Source organism: Canis aureus, chromosome 18, assembly GCF_053574225.1.
Source record: "Canis aureus isolate CA01 chromosome 18, VMU_Caureus_v.1.0, whole genome shotgun sequence".
In the NCBI taxonomy this organism is placed as follows: domain Eukaryota; kingdom Metazoa; phylum Chordata; class Mammalia; order Carnivora; family Canidae; genus Canis; species Canis aureus.
In genome coordinates this window covers 16,733,451-16,760,729 of record NC_135628.1, presented here as the reverse complement: position 1 = coordinate 16,760,729, position 27,279 = coordinate 16,733,451, and the positions used below count along the sequence as shown (strand labels likewise).

The 27,279-nt window shown below is 39.9% G+C and overlaps 1 protein-coding gene across 8 annotated transcripts in view; it reads right to left on the bottom strand.

The window, feature by feature from the left end:
* Window positions 1-27,279, bottom strand: part of PDE1C (phosphodiesterase 1C) — a 482,957-nt gene that overhangs the window by 7,665 nt on the left and 448,013 nt on the right. For 5 of the 8 annotated variants that reach the window (XM_077856290.1, XM_077856293.1, XM_077856296.1 and 2 more), the window contains one exon: window positions 12,462-12,530. In XM_077856290.1, coding sequence (XP_077712416.1) covers window positions 12,462-12,530 — 69 coding nt within the window. Of the gene's footprint in view, window positions 1-5,685; window positions 6,137-12,461; window positions 12,531-19,307; window positions 25,910-27,279 lie in introns of those variants that run through there. The other 3 variants (XM_077856292.1, XM_077856291.1, XM_077856294.1) reach the window with 3 other exon arrangements.

Below are 27,279 nucleotides of genomic sequence, written 5' to 3'. Positions count from 1 at the left end.
AATTATGCTTCCCCCCTGCTCCTGTCTACCACACTTTGTTCTTCTTATTGGGCCTACCATGATGACAAAAGCTCTGAGAAATGAAAGGCATTCTTTTGTTGGAGATAGCAACTTCAGTGCCATCATCTGAGGACTGTAAGGAGATCCACACCAAGAGCCAACCCTGAGATTAGCCATTATTTTCTAAATAAATCTAACATCCAGAAAAGGAAAAATATAAGACAAGACAAAGAGCATGTTCCTGATGTCTGTCTGAGGGGTAAGATAAGAGTGAGAGCTCTGCAGGCAGAGATCTAGTTTGTTGTTGTTGTTGTTTAAATTGTTGTTGAATTTATTAAAATAAGTTGACTGCCAAATGTTATAACACATTCCTGACTCGTGGCTATGCAACTTGTCCCAGGAGAGAGGACCAGTGGGAAGGGAACATCTGTCCTGCAGGCAGTGCTCAGGGGACTCCATGGGCCTTCCCTGGGCCCCAGCCCTGACATAAGGCAGTTAACAAAAGGACCTGGGCACTCCTTCACAGCCACTTCTATGGACACATGTACCCCCTGAGCCATGTCAGCAGCAAGGGGTACAGCCTGTCTCATCCGTGCTTTTCCTTCTACCTACATGTGGACTAAATCCACTGTTCTTTGTGAGAATCCACAGCAAACTTTATACAAGACTCCTGTACTTGAAATAAAAATGCTGAGCAGGAAGGTGGCATTTTGGATGGATTTTTAAAATATTGAAAACCACCAACTCTAAGTCCTCTGGGAGAATTTTCTCAGCTGGTGGGATGAAACATCACTTCCCACTTACAAAACACATTCAAGGTGAGCCATTTGGAATGGGCACACTATAAAAATTCCCCAATGCCTAATTATCTCAAGATATCTTATTTTTAAGACAGGACGCAACACTAAGCTTTTGGCCCATTCTGCCAATGGACAAGCTAGGAGTCTTAAAGCCTGCTTCTACCACTCCTGATTTTTCTTGGGCAAGTCACTTCACCTATAAGCTTCACGATTCTCCTCTGCAGCCCATGTGTAACGATGTTGCCTATCTCATAGGGCTGCCGGAAAGAGTCAGCCACATTGGGCTTTTAAAGGATTTCCTACAGCGTCTGGCATAAAGAATGCCTGCAGTTCCTGATGACTTCTCTTAAGATGCTTGTAGGGAGAGTGACCATGTCCAAGGGGAACTCCCGAATGCCAGGAAGACTTCTAGGACAGGCACTGTCATTTCTTACAGGACTGACTTTGGGCTGCTAGTTATAGTATTGCTCAATTTGAGATAATCCACCCTTTGGGACAATCTGCCTGATGTTTGTTTTATGCCTCTGGATGTGTTTCCCCTTTGGACTCTTTCTAGGATATCTTTTCAGATTGTCTGCAATTCCAACCGGGTTTATATCTGATTCTGGTCAGGTCAGCCACATTAGCTAATTTGGCATGAATCAGTGGCATTTGGAAGGTGAGCTCATGAGAAAACACAAAATCAGCCAAAAGACTCCCCTCAAAGCTAGTATCAGCTCCATGGAGGACGGAAACAAGAAGGGTTCATCCCATTCCCAAGGGAGAAACACACCCTTTAAACCTCCAGCAGTTTCGATCAATTGGTTTCCAAAGCTGGTCTTTTCCTTAAAGGATAAATGGAAGATACTAATACATTTCAACAGAATAGACTTGGTTCTTGTTCATTATCTAGGCTTCCCATGAGGTGTTTTGAAAAATGAAAGTGAAACATAACAACTTTTATAAACCCAAGGCTATACTGTTTAAGAAGATTAGTAGTATGGTCTCCGTCCTCTGTACCATTCAGTGTTTTCACATCCGTTATTGCAGCTGCCCCCATCCTTGGAAGGGGCCAGATTCAGTTCTGTCTCTACTCCCCTATGACTCAAGCACATGATTTCAGTTTCCTTTTTTTTAAATTAATTAATTAATTAATTAATTTATTTATTTATGATAGTCACAGAGAAAGAGAGAGAGAGAGAGAGAGAGAGGCACAGACACAGGCAGAGGGAGAAGCAGGATCCATGCACCGGGAGCCCGATGTGGGATTCGATCCCGGGTCTCCAGGATCGCGCCCTGGGCCAAAGGCAGGCGCTAAACCGCTGCGCTACCCAGGGATCCCTGATTTCAGTTTCCTACGTAGAAAAGAGATGATAACTCTCACTACAGAGAGCTGTGATGATAAGCGAAGGAAATCACTTAAGTGAACAGTCAGCATGGCACTGACATGTGGTAGGTGCTATCTTGCTATCTATTTCTAATCCTTCCTCAGATGAAGACCCTACAATTCAGGAATTAGCTGGAAAATTTGCAATTGCCAGGAAAATTCAGTAGTAGTATAGTTTCCCAGCTAGGGAATTCATCTGTCTCCTCAAGGCACAGAAAGCATTATACTGAGGCAACAATGATTAGTGTCTCTTCCTTTCATAGAAATACAATTTAGCAACATAAACCCAGCCAGAAATTTCATAGAAATACAATTTAGCAACATAAACCCAGCCAGAAAATCACTCTTAAACCATACCCATCATATGTATTGTTGTCTAAGGTGATGATCTATCCTTATGCTCTTCAAGGTGTATTTTATATTAAAACTACAATAATGAAGCCCATCATCTACATTTTAAAAGATGCTGGCTCTCCAAGGACTTTACCTCAAAAACATGAGACTGCTCAATAACCTACTGGATCCACATTTTCACCTCACAGAGCAAAGAGCACAAAAACAGGAAACCTGCTGTCTGAGAAGCTATCCAGAAGGAGCTGAGAGGACACTGCACGAACCAAATCACTACCTAGGATAGAAAGATGACCCATCAGCATTTCTAGGCCCCCAGAGGAACATATGTCCATAGGGAAAATATAAACCATATGGTTTTGTGGCCCTTCATCCAGCCTGAAGCTGTTTGCATCCACCTGCAGTTCTCAACCTGGCTGCACATAAGATTAGTTGGAGAGCTTTGAAGTTTACTGATGCCCAAGCCCTACCCCTAAGAATCTCCGAAACGATCCATTATTTTAAGGTGGAGCCCAAGTATCAGTATGTTTGTCATGTCCAGTGATTCTAATGTGCACCAAGTTTGAGAAACACTGGCTTAGGTTCCAAGTTTGTTCTGAGACTAAGTCACCTTATACTTGGGCATTAAGGGATGCCTGGGGCAGGTGGCAGGGTTTTGTCATTACATGCAGGAGTTTCCAACCCATGGCCATGTGCTAAGATCTGTGACAAGAACTGAACCCATGAAAATATACTCTGGGGACAGGTGGTGTGGTATTATTACAAGAGAAGCATGAGTTGGGACAGCACATAACTGGGTTAAGCTGTTACTAGTTGTAAGATTCTAAGAAGATAAACTATTCTGGGACTCAGGTTTTCTGTTTCTGTTTTTCTGAAAAATGGGAAGAACAGTAACCGCCTTGCATGGTGCTCTGAAGATTTTAAAGGGGATGTAAATGAGATAACATATGTACAGTAACTTGGAACCTTGCAGACTGCCAGCATGTCGTAGGTGCTTGGTATGTGGCTACCATTAAAATTTAGCACAGGGGATGAATGGTCATCACTGAGGGCCTTTTAATGGTGCCTCCTGATGGATTTGTTATTATAGTGTAGAAAAGTCATACAATTCCCTGCACAACTGGATTTTACTACATGAAAGACCTTACCAAACAATGAAGAGATTAACTTAATGAATTTATTTGTGAACACTCGGCAGAGAACATTCTGATTCATGAAAGACTATCCAAAATGTGCATGTATATATATATGGAAATATATTTATCAGCTACCTGAGGGAACCCCTTTGCTGAAACTTAGGGCCATTTGGAGCAAAGCAAAAACATTTAGCCCACATTCTAAACTATTTACACAAGGTACAACATGCATGGATGTTCATGAAATCACTTTGGGTAATGCCTAACCATGAATGTGAGTGAGTGCTGGAAATCCTGGCTGGGATGGGAAGTGTGACTTAGACAACAAACCAGAATGAAAGAATTTCAGTCCCTGAATTCTAATCTGGGTGCAATTAGGAAAATAACAAGGACATTTTTGATTCTTAAGACTCTTTGCATTTATTATGCTGAGGCATAATAATTCTTCAAGTCACCTTCATTGGAAGCCATTCTTAAATCACTGACGCCTTGGTTTTTTTTTCAATGCTTCTTTATGCTTTACCCCACAGATGATTAAACTTGGCTACAAACCTCATGGGGATAGGGAAAGGGTGTTATGCACACTTGCATCCCCAGAACCTAATCACAGAACTGGTAACAGTTGGTGCTAAGAAACATTTAATGAATGAGTAAACTACTCTGCATCATACTCGGTAACCTTCACAGATTTCCCACCTACTAAAGAATAAAAATGAATCACTTAGGATACACACCAGCTGGCAAAGTTGAACAGCATCTACAGGCCCTGACATTGTCCCCTGCGTCAACAATGTCTCGATACCTAGATTTGCTGCCCATGGTTGCCATCAAAGGGTGCCAGCAAGTTCCTTCCCTTTGAAGTCTCCAGTCTGTAGCCCGAACACACTTGCTTTACACAAACACTTCAACCTCAGCTCCTTTCTATAAGTCTTCCTAGGGGGGCGGGGGGTGGGGGTGAATGGGTGACGGGCACTGAGGGCGGCACTTGACGGGATGAGCACTGGGTGTTATTCTGTATGTTGGCAAATTGAACACCAATAAAAAATAAATTTATTATTAAAAAAAAAAAGTCTTCCTAGAGTGTGGAGAGGCACTGAGGCATGGTGTTCAAACCCCTCTCCCTCTGACAGAGAGGTGAAAGAGGAGGAGCAATTAAGTAAGCCTGGAAAACAAGCTCTTTTCTTCTTCAAACAATGGCTGGCTATTAAATGCCCTGCAACTTGATGATTTAATGATTAATGGTTTCATTTAATAAAATTATTATTTTAACTAACAACAACAAAAAGAACAAAAAAGTCCTCCCTCAAGGAGGGATCATCTTCAGTTTAGCTCTTTCATTTTGTTTGCCCTGGCAGGCCCAATGTATGTGAGGCATGCTGTTTCAAACGAGAAAAAAATATTTTGGAGAAAAGCTAAATCTTTTTCTTGAGCTTTTTCCATCAATGTGTGCGGTTTTCCACATGTGCATATGAAATGGGAAGTGTAAGGCTCAGTCAGTAGCTCTGCCCGTTGTTCATACCAACAAGGACCTATGCCAGAAGAAGCCTGCAAAGCTAAATTTCACCAGGTTTGTAGAGCTCTGAAGTGCCAACTCAATACATCACGAATGAGCTTTGATCCAGTCCACAGAAAGAATGACAACCACCATCCCTTAAACAGAACTCAAGATGAAAGAATCAAAAAGAGAGCACTCATTGGAATCTTTACTTAAAAGACAGTGTGTGTGCTGGGGGGAGAGGCAGCCCCGGTGGCGCAGCGGTTTAGCACCGCCTGGAGCCCAGGGCGTGATCCTGGAGACCCTGATGGAGTCCCACGTCAGGCTCTCTGTATGATGCCTGCTTCTCCCTCTGCCTGTGTCTCTGCCTCTCTCTCTCTCTGTCTCTATGAATAAATAAATAAAATCTTTTTTTTTAATAAATAAAATCTTAAAAAAAAAAGTGTGGGATCCCTCTGCACCCATAGCTGCACCTGAAATCAGTGCATGGGTAATTGGTCTAATCCCCAGGAGAGTAAGAAAGGTGGTTACAGTATGGATGATTTGACACCAGTCTTTATCCATTAGCAATGAAACTTAAGCAAAAAGCATAGGCTTGCCTTGCCTTGCTGCCTGCTAACGTCAGGCAAGCTACTTATCCGATTATGCTTCAGTTCCCTAATTTGTGAAATGGAGATAAAGTACCTTCCTTAGAGAGTTGTCGTGAGGATTAAACGAGGTAATACATGTTAAGAATCTAGCACTGTCCCTGATATTCAATAGATGTGCAATACATATCAAAGTATTTATTGTTAAAAAACCTGTATTAGGGAGATCAGAAGTTATTTTTTGTAGTTTACCTCTCAATAACATAAAATACATAATACTTTGCCTTGGTTAAAAAAAAAAAAAAAAAAAAAGCATAAGCTTCCTAAAATGTCTTCAGACCTCAGAGCTGGTCAGTTCTCTTCGGAGGAATCCTCTGGATGGACGTTTTATCCGTAGTCCCCTAAAATAGGACACACGACAATGTCATTGCAAGCCAGCTGGCATCTCAACACACAAACTCTTTTTCTACTTCGGGCATGGAGATTAGAAGCAGAGCTGCATCTACTGCCAACACTACCGTGCACGCCAGCAGCCGCACACACAGGGGAGCAATCAGCTATCTCTATCAGCGAATGGTGACAGTACTGTACCTTTCCATCTAAGGATAACTTCAGGAAAATGATGTGACTGAGACGCCCTGAGGAATCAGCTCAGAAGTAAGTCACTGACTAGTGTCCATCATTAGCAGTCATGACTGTAAGTAGTGCTGAAGCTCTGGGCAACTCCTCCAGTGAGAGCCAACATTTCCTCAGCTCTCCATCATTACAGCCCACCCATGGAGCGTGATTGGGTTCACAAACCTCATGGGGCATAGTTGAAGGTGGCTCTAGAAAAAAATTAGCTGCAGGTGCTATTACTTTACTACATAAGAGTCACTTTGCTATAGATACGCGAAGAATCAAGGTGTGTCCCCAGAAGAGTCTCCTGGTGCGGGAGCTTTAGAGGAACCCCTTTGATAATTTCGGAAATTATACAAGCAGTTAGCTCCTTTAATGAAGTGGTCTCTGGTGGCTTCTGGATTGAAGCATGTTGCCAGCAGGACTTTCTTCATATCTGAATCCTCATATCCCAATACCCATCATTCCCAATATGGGAAATGTTAGAAAGGGAAAACATTAAATTTCTCCTAAATATATGTAAAATCATGTTTACATGGATGAAACCAAACAAAACTGTCTTGGAAGACAGCCATAGGTTTTTCACTTAAAATTCTTTAATATATAATATTTTGAGCATACAGAAAAATATGGATAATAATAATAATATCAAATTCCCATACATTCTCAATACAATTTAATCAAACCTTAACATTTTGCATATTAGCTCATAAGTTCATTTAAAGAGATTAAATGTCACAAATAGAGTGGAAGTACCTACTACACTCTTCCATGATACTTCTCTCTCCCCACCACCCAAAAGACATCATCTAGAATTTGATGTTTATTATCCCTGAGTGTATATATATATATTGCATTTGTATGCATCCACTAAATATGTAATATTTTTGCTTGTTTTAAAAGATAATATAAGTTGTGTTAGATGGTATATATTTTGTTGCAACCTGCTTTTCTTATTGGATGTTACGTTAAGCATTGTTTGTAATGGCAAAAAATGGAAAGCAACCATCGATAGGAGAATGATTAAACATCCTGTGGCTCATTTATATAATAGGCTACTATACAGATGTTAAAATGGACAATGTCTTTCAAAGACTAGCTTTGTATTTTTTCTCTTTGTTGAAGTATATCCCCTTAATTTTTCTTTCAATGAAGCCTGTGACTGGTAAATCATGTCGTTACATACCTGAAAATGTTTTTACTTTGCCTTCACTCATAACTAATAATTGAACTATTTTAACTATTATATATTGGTTGACTCTCCCTCAACACATGGTAGACACATTTTCATTGTCTTTTGGCATCGACTATTACAAATGCAAATTTTGCCATTAGTTGGTTGTCATTTTATTATAAGCAACCCGTTTGAATAAAGCCAGCTTCCCATGGCATTTAAGAATTTCTCATTCTTGAGGTAGTTTTAGGCAATCTCACACAATATCATTAGATGTGCATTTGGTTTTATTTAGGTATAGCAATTGAGCTGCATTTTCCACTTAAGGTGAGTTTTATCTATCTTCCATGCTCTTTCATTTTTTATTGAGATATAATTCACATAACATAAAATTTATCACTTGAAGTATATAGTTCAGTTACCATATACACAGGGCTGTGCAGCCATCACCAATATCTAATTCCAAAATATTTCCATCACTATAAAAAGAAATCCCATACCCGTGAGAATTCACTCTTCATTCTCTCTCCTCAAGCTTCTAGTAACCCCTAGTTCATTTTTGCTTTCTATGGAAAAGCCTATTCTGAATATTTCACATGAATCATACAATGCAATGGCCTTTTGTGCCTGGCTTCTTTCACTTAGCAAAATGTTTTCAAGGTTCATTCATGTTGTAGAATGTATCAATACTCAGTCCTTTAGACAGATAATAGATAATATGTCTGTTGTACGGACATAGCAAATTTGGCTTATATATTCATCACTTGATGGACAGTTAGTTTCTCCATTTTTTAACTATTATAAGTAATACTGCTTTGAATATTTGTGGACAACTTTTTGTGTAAACATATGTTTTCAGTTCTTTCGGGAATACATGTAGGAGTGGAATTGCTGTGTCATATAGTCACTATATGTTTAACTTTTTGAGAAACTACCAAACCATTTTCCAAAGTGGCTGCAGCATTTTACATTCCCGCCAGCAATGCACAGGCTAGTAATTTCTTCACATCATCACACTTGCTATTATTGTCACAATTCTAGTGCATGTAGAGCAGTATCTCATTATGGTTTTGATTTGCATTTCCCTAATGACTAATGATGTTCAGCATCTTTTCATATTCCATTGTATATTTTTTTGGAAAAGATATTTTCCAAAAATATCTTTTTTATTTTATTTATTTAAATTCTCTGTCCTCTTTCTAATTGGGTTATTTATCTTTTTATTGTTGAGTTATAAAAATTCTTTACATATACTGGATACTAGACCCTTATCAGATATATGATTTTCAAATATTTTCTTCCATTCTGTGGATTTTCTTTCCACTTTCCTAACGGTATCCGTTGGAACACAAAGTTTAATGAAGTCTTAACTATTTTTTTCTTTGGGTTTTAGGTGTCATATCTAAGAAACCATGGCCTAATCTAAGGTCATACAGATTTATCTTTATATCATCTTCTAAAAGTCTTATGGTTCATGCTTTCATTTTTGATATGATTCCCTCTCTATCCTATGTTTGCTATCCTGTCCTAAGAGCTAACTTCCAACATTAATTCTCTTTTCAGCTGTGTTCCATATTGAGTTTTTCTTTTCTTTTTTCTTTTTTTTTTCTTTTTTTAAGTTCCAATGACTATATGTTTGCTTTTTTAAATTTCAGATTTGGGGATCCCTGGGTAGCTCAGCAGTTTAGCACCTGCCTTCGGCCCAGGGTGTGATCCTGGAGTCCCAGGATCGAGTCCCACGTCAGGCTCCCTGCATGGAGCCTGCTTCTCCCTCTGCCTGTGTCTCTGCCTCTCTCTTTCTATGTCTCTCATGAATAAATAAATAAAATCTTTAAAAAAAATAAATAAATTTCAGTTTTGAATTGCTTCTTTTGCATCTCTCTGTTCTTGTATTTTTGTTCTGCACAATTTCATTTTATTACTTTTCAAGGATTATTATTTCACTATTTGGTTCTCTGAGCATCCTTAAACATTATATTTTAAATTGTTTGACACCAACAGTTTGTGATAGAGGCATTTGAGTCAAGGGAGGCAGTATGTGGTATTATTGAGGTAGGAAGAAGTAGAGAGCTGGCCATTGTAAAGACTGATGTAAAGGGCGTCTGCTAAACAATGCATGGTTACTTATGTCAAGTGTTTTGAGAACTACCCTTCAATTTCTATAGAGTTTGGAATGGTCAGAACTCAGTGCCTAACAAATTATGGTATAATATGAAATGTGCCTGAGACACCCAATTTAGGACCAGTTTAAACTGCCAAACTAAGGCCAAAGACAAGATGGCTGCAACACAGACTCATAAGCCTTGGAAACCTGGCAGGCCAGCAGTAGGATCCCAGCACAGCAGGTGGGAACCAGGTCAGCTCTGCATATTATTGTGGTTGTCCAGAATGATGTCAGAGGTGCCACGTGACCTAGGAATGTTATAAGCTTACAGAGAAAAGCAAACACCATTACAACACACTGGAGTTGTTTGATTTGGAGCAGTTTTCCTCCTAATGTTTATAGTCCTAAAAGCACCAAAACTACAAGCAGGAACAAGATAAAAGAGGCTTGCAGAGACTACAGAAAAAGGTCTGATTGATACTAAAAAACAAGTTAGTATAGTTAGTACAAGTCCAAATTTGAAAATGAGTCTTTTCTGAAGGTGATTGCTTTCTATATAGTCATAAATGAAATTGGACAGTTCTCACTCATACACCCACAGACCCAGTCTTATAAACATTAATGAGCACCCAATGTGTGCTTAGCACCTTGATAGGCCCTGGGCAGGAAAAAAAGATAGTCCCCACCCTTGGAAAAGCCACCTATCAGTGAGTAAAGGGATTTACAAGCAAATCATTATACATCACTGTTAATCCTACCTAGTTGATTTGGAAGGACCACAAAGAGAAATTATCCAGAATTAGAAAAGGGTAAGGAGTATTCCAGGCAGAGTGACAGTGGCAAGAAAGCTCAAGGGCTACTCAGTGGACACTGAGCAGTTTTTGGACTGCGGTAGTAAAGCTACAGAAGTTGAGGTTGAAAAAGCAGATAGATATAGACTATGTTTCATCTAATCTAAGATACCACTGATTGTAAAGTGAACTATTACTTCATGTATTACCAAGAAAAAAATGCTGCTCATTAAATTATAACACAACATTGATTGCAAAACATTCCTACACAGATGGACTAAAACGCAAGGCACTATCCCTCCCAGAATGGATGAAATTCAGCAATTCCCAAAAGAAGAAATTTAGGAGAAAAATTAGCATTAGAAAATATTCTTAATTATAGAAAACAAACTGAAGGTCACTGGGTGGGGGGAAGGGACGGGTAACTGGGTGATGGGCATTAAGGAGAGCACTTGATGTAATGAGCACTGAATGTTATATAAGACTGATGAATCACTGACCTCTACCTCTGAAACTAGTAGTACATTATACATTAATTGATCAAATTTAAATAAAAAATAACAAAAAGAAAAAAGATTCTTTTAAAACGCGGTAAGTGCAAACTGAATATGAATATAAGTTTTTCTTATCAAATTGGTAAAGTATTAATGTTAACATTTGCAGGAGTGTAGTAAAAGGCAAACATCACTAAAAGTATAAAATAATACTACCTTTCTGGAAATCATTTTGACAATAATGTGTCAAGAACTTAAATACCTACATATTCTTTGAGCTAGTAACCCTACCTAAAGGAATCTATCTTAAATCCATATGTACAGACTCAGAAGATTTATGGACAGGAATGTAAGGTTATTTATAATAGCAAAAATGTAAGCTACATAAAAGCCAAATTTATCAATGAATCTATAAATAAATTGAGGTATACTATGAAATGTTAGTCTCTGAAATATTGTTTAATATTTAATAACATGGGGGAAATATAATGGAATAATAAATTTTAAAAGAAAAGATACAAATGTCTATGTAGGATAGAATTCTAATCTAGGGGAAAAAAGTATTTAATAAAGAAGGAGGGGTAATACTAGCTCTGAGTGTAGCATGAACATTTTTCCTTCTTATAATTTTTACTTTTCAAATTTGCCAATGTCCATATTTATGACCTCTCTTTCCTCCCAAACTAATGTGTTCTTCCAATTTTTACTAATAAAAATTAAATTGTGTTAGAGAGTGTAACCCTACACATGGAGACAGAACGACCAACAGGTGTCCCTTATACTGAATAGCGATTATACAGGATCATCATGAATGCTTAAAATTTTCTGGTCAATGTTAGATGGTACCCAATGCAGATCATACATGACTTCCATATTTCTCAAAAGTAGAGATTAGCTACAAGTCAGTATTATGCTAAATTTACAAGCAGTGCCTCCAATCCTCATCATGCAGACATATGAGAAACAAAAGTTCCAAGAAGCGGGATCCCTGGGTGGCGCAGCGGTTTAGCGCCTGCCTTTGGCCCAGGGCACGATCCTGGAGACCCGGGATCGAATCCCACATCAGGCTCCCAGTGCATGGAGCCTGCTTCTCCCTCTGCCTATGTCTCTGCCTCTCTCTGTGAAAATTAAAAAAAAAAAGAGTTCCAAGAAGCTGAGTAAGTGTAGTGAGCTTGCACAATCTGAAGAAGGCAAAACTGGGATTTGAACTCAAGTCTCTTGCAAAGGCTCACACTCCCCTGTACCATCTGTCTCTCAAAGAAGTTCTTCTATAGCATGTCCTGATGAACATCAAGGAAGAACAAGATTCTACTCTTTGCATCATTGAGCAGGAAAGACCATGGCCCAAATATGAGTACATTATGTCCATTCCTGAAGGAACTTTACAAATATTGATGACAGGGGTAAAGCTCTCTGATAACTTGGGGTGGACTGGATAGATAAGAGGCCAGATTCCCAGTTCATCAATTGTCAAAATCAACTGGGAAACTATTCCTTTCTATTACCTGTGATTGCTAAGATGATGGTACAATGCCATCTACCCACCTGGCAAGGTAAGGCGACTTGCAGAGCTAGTGCTGGGGGCTGGTGAGCCATGAGAGCGCTTCTTGGTTCCTGGAAAGAGAAACAAGGGGTAAGGAGGAGTAGGATTGTGGACACACTTGTTGAACAGGTGTATGCTCATCTGAAACATTATCAAATGATCCAAATGTTTGGGTCTGAAAACAACATTTAGAAGAAGGTTAGGTGAGGTCATGGGAGCAGCACAGATTCCATGATCCAGAAGAGCCAGGAGCACAGCCATTCCTTCTGTGTACATGATGGTTTCGAGTCTACTGGTTGGCAGATTAGTATATTGGGGTCCACAGAACAGGGCTGCACTTTAGAACCACCAGGGAAGTTTTTTAAATATATAGTTGCCAGAGCACCACCCTCAGATTCTGTTTTCATTGTACTAGGGTGGAACTCCACGATCGGTCCCCCAGATGATTTTCATATGCCTCTAGGGTGGAGAACTGCTGCTGTGGATGGGGAAGTTCTAGATTTAGAATTGAGGTATCAGGGAGTTTGTCCCTATACCCTTTACACGCTATTGCCCTGAAACAATTGACGTGAATTTTCTGAAGCTCAGGTCTTCCTCTGCAAAATGAGGGAAATAACAATGACCTCAAAGTGTTCTGGTGGGGATGAAAGGGACCACAGTATGAGAGTGTGCAGAAGGCCACACAAATGCTAGGTTAGTGGGGTCTGTGAGTTCCCGGCAGCTGGCATCACAACTCCTCCTGGGAAAGGGATTATCTATCTTTGTGCATATGAATAGTTTTGTGGGCCATGAAGGAGTGACAAGCCAGATCCCAGAGTGAGGATGGAGAAGGAGAGCAAAATGAAGAGGAGGCTGAGTTGTTGTGCAAAAGAACATTTACATAAATATATAAGTATGTGTGTGTATGGGTCTATACACACGTATACACATAGGCATATATATACGCATTCACATAGATACATATAAATTATATATACATGTATACAAATATTCATTCATTCATTCATTCATTCATTTCTTTGTTTATTTTGCCATCCAGAATGGGGCCAAAGAGGCCTGGATGTCAGAATCTAGCCACACCCCAGATGCCTGGAGTCTGAACTGGCAGTGGTGCAGAGAGAATTCTTAAACAGAAGGCATCCGTGATTCCTTGTTATTTGTGTTACAAGCTCCTGAACCTACTCAAACTTTTTGTAAAGTCCACTTTGCACACACAGGCCTAGTGTCTATGGAGGTTGTGTTAATTGAGAAACTCTCTTGAGTCAATGCAATCATGAGTAAAGATAACAAGATGGGCCATCAACTGATCCACATCAGAGGAAGCAGAAACTTGGCGCTGGAAGCAAACTTTCTCTACCCCAGAGTCGCGGGTGAGATGTGGAGAAATACACCCAGAATGGTGTTTGAGACGGTTTCATTTTAGTCTTAAAGAATAGGGTACCACCCTTGACATCCTGTGTTGTTGTTCATTATTATTATTACTGGCAGTAGTAGAGATAGTGGTGTTAACAGTGGAAGGAGGACTAATAGTAAAAATAGAAAACACAAAATTAATCCAAATACCTTAAAGATGCAAAAATGGTTAATTTGCATTAGGTGAGAGAAGCTATCTAGGGCAGAACTTCATGTCTCCATTGGCCAGGTCTTGTATATGCCCTGAAGATCTTAATTGGCAGGGAAATCAGAGGGTCCTAACCTCTGAGCAAAATGGGTCAGATTGTTCAGACCCATTCAGTAGTTCTGAATCAAAATGACCCTGATTCAGAACTCCCTGAGGTGATTTTTATAAATATGGCTTCCAGGGCCCTTTCCTGAGCCTACTAAAGTGAAATATCCAGGAAATGGAGGTAGATGTTTGCACGTCAACAAGTTCCCCAGGTGGTTTTAATGACCATCAGTAGAATGAGGTGTCTCAGACACCCTGGGGAGAAATTACCCAAAGTATCACTTTGGCCACGGCTGTCTCATTGCACAACTCCAGAAGGTGCCATTCATGCTGTATCCTACACAAAGAATGGTGGGCCTGTGTGTAACAAGTCAGCTCTGCTTGGGGTTACCACCAGGATGCAGAGCCATGCCTCTGACCTTGTCCAGAGGCCCTTCTGATCCACCAGAAATACTTCTGGGTCCCACTGAATCTGCATTTACACGGGGATGCCAATGACTCAAAGCACTTATCCCTCTGTTCACAAAACATTTTACTTGTCTCACTGTCCCTTTAGGATAGGGCTTCTCAACATCGGCACCCCTGGGCTGCAGGAGTAGGCTAGGCTGTCCTGTGCATAGTAGGATGTTTAGCTGCATTCCTAGGCCTCTACCACTAGGTGTCAGTAGCACCTCCCCTGTCGTGATCCTCAAAAATGTCCCCTGGACCTAGACAATGATAAATGTTCCCTAGGAGCAAAACTGCTCTCAGGTGAGAACCACTGCTTCAGGATGAAGGCTAGGTTCAGGTTTTTTATCAGAGTGGTGATTCACAATCTGACCACTTGGTCATTAGTAATAGTAATAGTCATTGTTGCACATGAGGCAATTGCAGGTTCTAAGCACCGTATTAGCTATAGACAATTAAATGTACATTAGTTATCTTTTCTGTTATTAACATTCTGATAATAAAATAATTCCCATTTTGTGGAATTTGGAGCCAAACGAGTTTAAGTAATTTGCACACAGCTACTGAGCATCTGGGGAAAATAGTTAAGTCAGGATCCTTTAGAGCTCAAACCTAGAGAAATTTTCCCCCATGACTCTTGCTATTTTTTGACTAACCCATTATCCAGGCTTCCATCAAGTGCAGTTATCCTAAATTTGCCTAAGGATAAGAAAAACCTAAGCAATATTTTTAACAAAAAAGAAAAAAAGTACCAACCAAGCACTGGTGAGCCAGCATTTCCTAAAGGGCTTAGTTGTTTGACAAGTGCCCCCAAGGTGATTCTGATCTTCAAGCAGGCTTGGGAAACTTTGTGTGATATAAATTTCCTTTTTTTGGTCTCACTATTGGAAAATTTGGCACTCTGCTTTCCATGGACACTCTTGTGAACTTGAGAGATCAAATGTAATGCTGCCTAAGTGAGCACTCGAAAACTTGCAAAGCACTGAATGGCAAGCTATCAGTGTTATTAGTTGTAGGAACATTCCCTAGTGCCAGGTGATTTCATAGAAATGTTTGGTGCAATTTTTTTAAAAAATCACGTACTATGATCTTCCAAAAGCCTGCGGTTTGATGGCTTTTTCTTGAGGCAGATTTTCATCCCCTTGCTATTTTCTTTGCAGTAGCTGAATGAGATAATCTCTGGGAGCCTTGGGTCACCGGAAAGTAGAACTGCAAGCCCTCTGGACATGGATTTATTTTTTCTGTGTGCTTGATGAAATGTCCAATACATCACAAACAAGTAGCAGGTGGGGGACACATAAAATAAACTTGTGATTTCCCCAGCCTTTTGGGTGATATCATGGACGACTGGGTGTGGTTAGGTTCTGAGTCAACCTCCCACTGGCTCCCCATTAACTGAGGTTGTGTTCCTGAAGTCATTTTCCATGCCACAGCCACCAAATCACAAACACTTTACTCACCATTCCATTTGTGGGAATAATACTTAATGTAAGTTTCATTTTTTAAAACGCCACCCCTCCCTTGCTCCCATTCCCAGGAAAAACATCAGAAACTGAGCTGGAAGATCTAGGTCCAGCTCGGCTTCCAAATTGTGCCCTACTGTTGCCGGCCAGCAGAACGTCTTGGGACTCCTATAACTCTCTCTAGGATTTATTGTAGAAATCTAGTTGGGATGCTGCTCTGTGAGTGACTTGGAATTCACTGTCAGGGATTTTCAATCCTGGCTACGCATTAGGATCATCTGGGGAGCTGTAAAGTAAATATGCTGATACCCAGGCACTTCCCCCCCACTGTTTAATGGATCTGGGGTGGGGCCCTGGGCATGGGCATTTTTTCAAGCTCCCAGCTGAGCCCGCTCGCAGCCGCGAGTGAGAAGCACACATTCAGTGAATACCTAGAGAAGACATTTCTTTCAGTTGTCGGGGGAAGGGTTCTTTATTCTGAACAACCGATGTGCTTTATCCTCATGGACGATATGAATCTTGTAAATGGCTTCTTTTCATTTTTATTTAGGTTTCCAGGAAACTCAGATCCAACTTATGACACAATGCTGGGAACTGGGGAGGCCTATTCAGCCTGCATGACTACATACCAACATTTGCCCTGGTTTGCTCCAACACCAGCTACTTTCTGTCTCTAATTTTATTCTGCTTTCTTAGTTGTTTTGTTTTGTTTTTTTTTTAAACAATTTGATTGTGTTTCCGTGATTTTAGAATTCCAAAATGGTTTTTAAATGAAGTAGGTAAAATGAAAACATAAATAAACAACTACATCAGGGCTGATGTTGCCAAGCTTTCTTTTCCTCATCTCTAAAAATTTAAAAACACTAATTTCAAGATAGAATTGTGAGGATCAAGTAGCAGTACCCATGTGGAGGTGCTTAGCAAACTGTGCGGGGCAATATAGTGTTTATTATTTATATTCAAGAGAGGGGTGTATGTTTGTGTGTGTGTAAAGTAGCTAATATGTCATCTTTGGAAGATAAGCATTTTAAGGTCACAGATTACATCGTCCTTGACCCACGGCATGTGAATGTTCAAAGAGTAAACAACCCAATCAGTCAGCTTGGGGCAGAAATGTCATCACTGCAGTCTCTGTGACTGCAAGTATCTTTTGACAAACGAATAGCTTTCAGATATTTCAAATTAATGTCCTTGGTTGGTTCAGCTAAAGGGCAAGGATTCTAATTCATCAAGAGTATGGAGAAGAGGACACTGATGGAAGTGACAACCAACCTTGGGGCCAATAAACACACCTAAGACTCAGGACCGTGAGGCTAGCAGTAAACCCCAGTGATATAGAGCTTGATTCAAAGATATTATTTCCCTTCTGCAAAACAGGGTGGGTACAGCCCAAGTCTGCCGGGAAAGGGTATTTTAAGAGCCCTTGAGATCAAGCGTCAACATTAGTAATGGTGCAACAATAGGAATGTTGTTACAATGCCAGAGGACAGATCTCACGGGCAGAGGTGGTGCTGAAAGACGGAAGTAGGAAAAGCATCTATCATCCTACTGGGCATTTTCAATCCCTTTCTTCTAGCATTTTGCAACATCTGCCTTTGTGATACCCACAACCTCTGATCTCTATGGCTAAGCCCATCTACCAACACCTTCTCCATGTTCCAACTGGGGTGCGGCAGAGAGCAAGAAGCCATTGCCTACCGCCTTGGAACAAATCCCCAGTTTTGCTTCTTCCCATCCTTGACACAAGAGTATCAAGGGAAATCCACATTCTGCTCAGGGCGTGGCATCACTGAAGGACTTTGGAGGGCTTCAAACCCACCCATAATTCCCTAAGAGTTGTTTTCCAATAGTGCATAAATTAGAGCTGCATATTCACAGTGTTTAATAACAATTTTTCCTGCTCCATACATCCAACATCAATACTATGCCTACTTTTTAAGTGGGTTTCTGTTCATTACAAAGAACAATGACCTAAAATACAAGAGCTATTCAGATATGCAGTTCTTTATGCTCTTGAAATATGGCTGTTTCAAATATTAATTTCAATATGCTTTGGAATTGGGCCAGCAAATGACAAGTCAAATGAATTTTACAACCTTTGACCTAGTAATTGTACGTCTAGGAATTTGTCCAATGGAGATAGAAATGGGAGAAAGCTTTATGTACAAAGAACTCCACTGCTATATTAATTACACAGCAAACAAACCAATAACTAAAAACATGTAACTTAATTGTCCAACAGCAGAAGTTGGCTAAGTAAACTGTGCTAGAGCCATTAGATGAATTATTAAGATGATACTGAAATTATATTAATATGGAGGTTTTTTATGGGACGCTGCTTAAAATCTGATGTTATATGAACAAACTGTAATGCACAATTAAATATACTGCATGGTATGGTCTCAGCTGTTTAAAAACACATAGCAAAAAACTCTAAGGAAATGAGGAAAGAAGTGACAATGAATGGTTGTTAGATAGGATATTATAGTGAATTTAATTTTATTATACTTTCCTGTATCTTTAAAAATGAGTAAGTTCTGTATTTTTAAAAATGAATTTTTTCTGCTTTTAGGAAAAAAATTTAATTGTTTTAATGCATGGCAAACACAATCACTTGGGAGGAACATCACAGCCCCCTTTGTCAGAGAAGTAATCCAGTGGAGTCACTATGCAGGAACAATACGTGGAGGTGGCCCAGGTTAAGAGGGTGGTATCTGGTAATACGTCTCCTCACCACTAAAAAGGTCCCTCTCCATGGCTGGTTTGAAGGAGGTGGGCTGGGTGCCAACCTGTACATAAACCACTAGTATGCCCACAAACAGGGGTAATGACTATTCCCTCATCAGACTTTTTATGTTTATTGCTGAAGAGAAAAAAATATTGCCAGGTAGGCCTTTCAAGAGAAAAAGAGAGACGAAAAGTTTAGAATTTGAAAACTGGCATCACAGGATTGTCAAACCATGTCATTGTATCCAGAAAAAAACTGAACATATGGATGCCAGTTTAATTCCATGAATGCTGACACTTCTTATGCCCCGAGGACCTTCTGATAACCCATCCGCCTCATCCCTCAAAAAAGATTACACGAGAGGGCTTTACTGTGTATAGTTTCTAGTGTGCAGGCAAAGACGCTTGGTAAGAGAGTGTCATGTGGCGTTTGGAGGAATACGAAAGAGATAGATGGTTGAGGGAGTTTGGACAGTCCCATATCTGGCATGGAACGCAGACAGCAACAACAACAACAAAAAAACATGAAAGAAAGAAAAACAGCATTAGGTTTTTCAAATTCCAACGGAGAGATTAACTCACTGTTTTTATTTGGTAATCAGAAGAACATACAGGTACTTATTCATTACTAGATGATGGGGAAAATTATACATAGACAGTCAGCCTCATCTGTGCAATAAAGATTTACAATAAACACATCTTGAGTTTATTGGGAGTAGTTTCGCATTTCTGTTTTACATGAATCTTTAGGAATTATTTTTCCATTTGGAGACATGATGCTATGGCAATTGAATAGTTTGTTTTCGTACAAACCAGCATCATAGGGAACAAAACAATCTTCTTTAGAATGGATGGCCATTCTTTTGCCCTTTGATACACAAATGCAAATTGCCACCTGCATTTTATCTACTAGAAACATATTTTACATCATGGAAATACATTCTATCACTGCTGTAAAAATAAACACAAGTCCATTTTACCATCTTCCCTTTTGCAAAAGCATTCTCAGAACACATCCAGAAATCTTTTCCTTATACCTCCAAAGAATTACTTATTTGGCACGATTTGGACTGAGTTTAGGGGGGTTGGTTCTGCTTGCCTCCCTTTTTTGAGTCTTGTTAAACACTCTTGGTATTAATCCAGACATTGCCCACAAATCTCGCTGAACAGCAGCAAAATCTAAGGCTGAGATGTGCTGAGTTAGCCATTCACATTGGGCCAATGCCCATACAGGGAGAAGATCTATCGATGATGATGAGCGCATGGCATCTTAAGGGGAAAAACCCTGGGAAAGCAAAACTTGGGCTCTACACTGAGGGAAGATGGTAGCATTACATTAGCCTCAACGTGACTCACCTTGCTTTGGGTAACTGATCTCCCATGAGGATTTCCCATATCCTGCTTCCTTTCCCCAATCTATTCCCTATACTCCCCACTTACCTACCCCACCCTTGGCACCCAACATTTCCTCATGTTAATTACACTGGAAGAAGGTGCCTTTCTTTCCCCCATTATTTTGTGTTTCCTTGTGCTAAAATGATACCACAGGCAGAATGGCTTGCCTGGACAGAGGCAAAAGAAGGAATTTATGAAAGGTAGAAAAATGAGAGAAGAGAAGAAGGGAAAGGGAAAAAAGAAAGGTATGAAAAAGGAAGAAGATTCTTAAATTAGATAGGGGGAGGAGTCTGGCTGTACAGTGCGCACCAGAGCTGATAAAAACCTAACCGAGCTCTACAAATGAAAATAGCAAATATTTTTAAAAATTTTTTACAGCATATAAAATTGTATAAAAATATCAAAGCAAGAAAAAAAGGAAAATGTATACTCTACAATTCCATCTCTAGAATCAGTTACTGGACAGTACCTACAGCTGTAAGTTTTTACTACAAGTCTATGTATATTCGTGTGTGACTCTATCTCTGTACCATCATACATATACCCACTCAAAGACAAGGACACAAGTATACAAATACCAACCCCAAGATAGATCATGACAGAGAAGCAAAGACTTTACAAATAATGTGCCTCCAGGACAATCTATTTAAAGGCCAATCCATAGCTGTTGAGTTTTAATGGGCTTTATTTTAAATGAATTGTCCTGCACCATAACCTGACAGAGAAATACTTCTGCAGGTTAAGAAGCCTGCTCCCATGAAAACACATGGGTGAAGTTCAGTGATCATGGCTGAAGCTAACTAAAGATGAAAGCCTCCATGATGGCACTGACCAGCCTGCTCCAGCCAGCATATACCCTCAGAGATGAGGAATCTTCCCAAAGCAGGTTGGGTAAGTGTGCTCCCAGTGAGCTGAAAAGGCCCACACACCAACCCCTGCTTCTCCCAGCTCAGTGGCTAGGAACCTAGGTGAGGCCCAAGTTCATTGAGTGAAGCAAGCCATTGCCAGCGTTGATCCACTTCCACTTGGGAACAGGAACCAGAATAAATGTAAATTCATCTCAAATACATCTGCAATATTTTAATGAAAAATGGGAGAGGTGTGTGGGGGGGGATTAGTTAAAATAACCAGGAACTAATCATGTTGAAACAGACTTTCATGAACTTTTCAGTCTGGGTTTTCCATGGCACTCTTTGTTGTTTAATGTAAAAACAAGGTGTTCTTTCAATGAAACAATCCTTGATTACTGCAGACTTTTCCTGGAAAAGTATGTTGTCTTTTACAAATGACTAATGAAAACATCCAGAGGACCACCTCCCATTTTTTAAACCTCTCTGAATCCAAACTAACTGAACTTTGTCCAACAGCCTAGGTGGCTCTGCTACCATTCTAATTCTAGTGTCACCTCAATGCTCAGTCTCTTCGACGAGAGGAAATCTTAACAACTGAAATTTGGTCTTGGCAGGTAATGTGTCCCTGGTTCTCAGAGGGATGTATCATAGAAATATTATACTGTTCATGATATTTTTTTCAGTAAGTTCATTTTCTAAGTGCTAATGACGCCTTTAATGATGGAGCTCTGCTGATGAATCATAAGTATTACTTTCCATTTATTCACACATAAGATCCAATATAACATCATTATTGCATTACTGTCCAATTTTGCTGTAGTTCAGTGCTGTACCCCAACTCTGTAATAACAGCAGAGCAAAACTGGGCAGTGATTCCCACACTGCACGTGTAAAATCCCCTATTTGCTCCAAGACAGTCCACTTTGGATTTTAAATATTTCAACCTGGATTATAAATAAATCCACTGGTATTTCATATAGATCGGTGTCATCCCCTTTGGAAGAACAATTTCGGACAAATCCTGTTTTGTTGTGTTTTTGTATTTTTTCTTAAATCCAAAAGCCGCAGAGGAGTTTTTATTTTTTTATTTATTCATAAACTTGGCTCTGACGGTTTTCCCCAAACTACCCGCAGTTTTGTATCCCTTTTCACAAGCTGCTTACGTCACTAGAGTATGTCTGCATATACTTAGAAAGCAAGCTTTAGTGACACGCTTGGCATATAGGCGATGTGGAGCTTTGTTGGCACGCACAGGTACATAGTGGGATGCAGCTAGACAACTGTGCGCATGCTCCCTGAATGCTGGCTGTGTGCCAGGCCCTGTGGTGGGGGGCAGCACTGCGACTCCTGTTGGGATGCGCGGGGATCTCAGAATCAGAACAGTTTCCAACTGGAATAAAAAGGTTGCCTGGAGTCTTTAAATCCCCTTTACTGGGGACATAATACTGCATACTTGGGCTTTAATCTCAGAATCTTCTCTCATTAGGAGAAAAAGATTTAGTGCTTTTTTTTTCTTTTGTTTTCCCCATGTTGCTCTTGACCTTTTCACTTTTCAAATTTACTCAAGGCATGGTTCTAGGTGGAAAATGTAAAGTCATTATATGGCTTTAATTCTGCAAATGAAATAAACAGGTACACTAGATTATTCTTTGGCTCTCAGATGTTTAGATACTATTTTACTGTTTAAGTATATTGGGTCCTTAACAGGAATCCTATCAGATGTTTCCAATAGTTTTTAAAACCTCCAAGAATGAAATGGATAATGGAGGAAAATCCATTTAAATTTAATGATTTAGAAATGAGTCTCTTGCCTGCTGCCATAAATTATTAGGGCTCATAAACTAAGAAAGGTTGGCATGAATAAAAGATGGGACAAAGGCTTCCCTATGGATCGGTCATTATGCCATCAAAACATACCACATCCACAAAACCTGGGTGTAGAGCTATGTGGTCACATAGGGAAACTTTAGGGTCAACTTCATTTGGAAAATGTTCCACCTAGGGAGATGTAGAAACTACGGTTTGTCAATGGTGGAAATGTCCCTACTGCTTTCTCCACATACTGGTCAATTCTTTTTTTTTTTTTTTTTTTTAAGATTGTATTTATTTATTCATGAGAGGCAGAGAGAGAGAGAGAGAGAGAAAGAGAAAGAGGCAGAGACAGGCAGAGGGAGAAGCAGGCTCCATACAGGGAATCCAACGCAGGACTTGATCCTGGGACTCCAGGATCACTCCCTGGGCCGAAGGCAGGCGCTAAACCACTGAGCCACCCAGGGATGCCCCTGGTCAATTCTTAATTCAGGTGCGTAAGCCCTTGCTTTCTACCTGACAATGTAATACTGAGTAAGATGTCATACTCCATGCAGTGGAAGAATGTGTGGCCCATATCGCTGCTTCTTTGGCAGCTGTTTCAAGAGAACAAAAAGACCACAGAAATTGTGCTAGAGCTTTGGAAATATTGTTCTTCCAGTCAATACTGACTTGGGATCACAACTTCAATGTTTTATCAACTGCAGTATCAACTTATTCCACAATTAATACATTGGTTTACATTTTTAAAAAGTAGATAATTTTGAATTTTTCTCAATGTCCCTTCAAAATACTTCTTAAGGATTTAAAAAATGAGTTACATGGAGTTTTGCTTTTCCACACTGAGAATTCCAAGCAGAGCTCTATACTGCATGAAATTCTCTTCTCATTCTTTTTCAGCTATTAATGACTTAAAGCAAATGGAAAACATTACCATCTTTATTGTTCCTAGAAAAAAATGGCTATATTCCTGTTTCTATTTCAGATATTGTTTAGTCTTTCCAGTTAAGAGTATAAAAGGGAAGTTGTAAGCTTTCTATTTTGACCAGATGCAAAGCTCTATATACAGGACAGAAATGAGGTAAGAGGTTCAATTTTCAAGATGAAAAGTTCGACATGCCCTGGTTGTATTTCATTCCTCTACAAAACTATACCACCTCAAAGAGCATAGTTTGCAAACTGATGTCCCGTGGATGGAGTGCAGGTCATAGGCATGCTTCTTGCAACCAGCACAGTCTTTGGAGATTTCTGAACTTATTGCCAATATTTAAAAATTTGGAGAGGGTTTATATAAAAACCTAGGTATCTGTAGAGGACCCCCATTTGTACATAGCACTGATCCTGTAGCTGACTAGTAATTGCCCCCTTTCCACAACACACACCTCAACATACAAAAGGTTCCAATTCCTCACAGTCCCTCCTGTTCCTTATTGCCTCACTGGTACCAATTGCCATTGATCACGATAACTCTGATAGGACATGGCTTGCTTTTACTCATTTACCACTAGGCCCCTGACTTGAATTTGTGACCCCATTATTTACTGTGGTCACTGAAAAGCAGAGAGACCGACAGAAAAACACGTGTTATTACAAGGCAAAATGTAAATATGACAAAGAACTGTGTTTAAATATTAGTACACAAATATGCATTCTTCACAAGAGTTCTTCAGATCTTTCTGTTGGGGGTATTTTGGCGAGGAAAGTAGCCTTGTAGACCACATAGATAGTCTCCTTTCTGTCTGAAGAAATAGGAATATTTTGCCTTAGCAATACAAAGATTTTTTAAATGTTTGTTTTGGTGTTTTTCATGTAGAAATAAATCTGCGATGGGGACTACACCTACGCCTATCATCTAGCTCTCTCTCTCCCTGTTAGCCAACCCCACTCCATCACCAGCATAATCATGGGGTTTCCCCTTGGGGAGGACTCAAAGATTCTCTTGTGAACCATAGCCACCTTTTAAGAATCAGTTTTATCCAAATCACACCATTTAGACCCATAACATTACCCTTCCCTTTACTCTACTGGATCCCATTTTTTACTTGGATTCAGGGGGTGTATCTTTATTCCCTTTCCATGCTACATCCACGATTCTTTCTCTTGATTTGTGCTATTAATTATCTCCTATGTGTTATTTTTAAAGACTCACTAAAATGAGAAGAATTATTTGACATATCTCCCTGATACTAATTCCCTTAGCACTTCCCTGAATAGAAAGAAGAGTGATTAAGTGAAACCATAAATATCCAACAGAAGAGGACCAGCCAGTGGTAAAAATTTCAGTAACCACTTAGTTATGGATGCTACCCAATGAAAACAATGTGCCTCCTACCTATACAATATGGTCATCAGCTGAAACATTCAGGTTTATATTAATGAATGCACAGATAAATTAAGCATTTACAAATAAAAAGTCCTATAGGATAATCTCTTTTTTAAAAAAGAAATTCATATATAAATGGAAAGACAAGCATAAGAACAATTTTTAAGTCTGAAAGAAAATTGGAGAAAAAGGATGTTCCTGACTCAGGAAAGGAAACAACCAGAGACTGGAATCATCATCTCATCTGTGATGAAGGGCCAGCATGGCTGTATCCACCATCAGTAGCCAGTACCAAAAAACAAAAACAAAAACAAAAACAAAACCAATTTAAAGTAACAGCATTGACAGTAGTAAAATGGCAATTACTGCGCATGTAGCTTTTTCAGACCTCCCTCAGCATATCCAGGATGTCCATCCTCAGCAGGCCAGACAGGTGCCTTGAAAGCCAGGGCATTAGCAAAGAATTCTGAGGAAGTCCCTTCATGTTTTGTTTCTGTTTGTGCCAAAAGCTCAAGTTGTTTTATTTGCCTGGGGGAGGATCTCCCCAGAGTTCCTAGACCTCAAACCAGCTCCCAGAGAGCCATCTCTCGGAAGGAGGCGGCATGAGGGAAGGCAAGTGTGGGGAACTTGTTTCTGAAAGTTGGACACCTTCCCCAGATATGGGTCTTTGTGGAAGGAGGAGAAGGAGAGTGAAGAAGCTCAGCTAAAATGATGCAAGACACTGGCAGCCTCTTTTATTGTATGTGAGGTGTGTTTTACTCTTCTGAATCTGAAAAAAAGAAAAAGAAAAAGAAAAGTGTCAATGCTGCCTTTCCCCCCACCCCTTCTCCACCCTCCAGGTCTGAGGAGAAGAAAATCTGAGGAATCAAAGAAAGGGGGGAGGATCAATTAAACATTTTTATACTAGTCATTGCTGCCTCTTTTGTAGTATCATTTGCTCTGTTCATAAAGGGAAACTCTCAGTGGAGAATTTCAAACACTGGTTACACTCAAAATCTTCATAGTTACTTTTAGCTTGATGATCAAACATTTGGTTCATGCAGTATGGACACTAAAATACTTTATTTTGCAACCAAGATGACAGTGACCACCAAGCTGGGCTGATATGCCTCTGGAGTCAGTGGGATTGGAAGAAATCAGAGTCATCAAATCCCAGCCATTTCCATACCCAAAGCAATGATCCTCTCTCAGAATTTTTGCACACTTGCCCCCCTCAGAAGCCTCCTCAGGAAGATTTAAAGCAAGATGTGTTCCAACTGAAATCATTACACAGATAGTAAATCACCTGACTTCTCTACTGGGCTGAGAGTGAGGCAGTAGAGGAAGAAGACAAAGATGGAAACAGAATTAAGTTAATGAAAATAGACAATAGTGGATTTTTTTTCCCTGCCTGGCATACTCTACCCCATGCAAACTCACTGGGCTTGGGTAGAATTTCTAAAAGGCAAGCAGACAAACAAAAACCATCATGTTATTTCTTCCCACGAGTGTTGCATGGTCTGCAAGTCATTGTGCCTTAAAGTTAGAGAGGGTTCCTTCCTGTGTAGAGTTCCAAAGAGAGAGGAGTACTGTGGCTTAGATTTTAAGGATAACACCATTCTACAGAAACGTTAGGAGTCATTAGTGGATAAGGAACATTTCCTACTCAACTTGAAAGACTAAGATACTGTCCTAAATAAGATTTAGTTGAAATCAGGCAGCAAACTAGTTGAGAAATAGGGGAGCCCTATCTGATCTCTTGTAATTACTGTCAATTCTCAATTTGCTAGAGGGCAGTAATCCAATTCTCTGTTGTTCCTCTTTCTTCATTCTAGTCCCATGTATGTTTATCCTCCATCAGCACCTTCACCCATTTTGGAGAAGTAACAGAAAGAGAAATACTTCCGACCAATCAGTTTACTCTGATACAAGCACTGTGGGTGAAGAAGTCACCAGGCGCCTCTCTGCAACTTGCCAGTGAGAGAAAGGGGTGAAACAAAAGCTGAAATCCAGGCCTAGAAATCTTCCTTTGATTCTGATTGTCAATGTGCAATTTGGTCTGTGTGGGAGTTGCAAGACAGCACTCCTCGGTGGTGCTCCTGCCCTGCCATTATCTGTTTGAGGTCATCTGTAATGAGACTCCTTTTAGACAGTCATCAA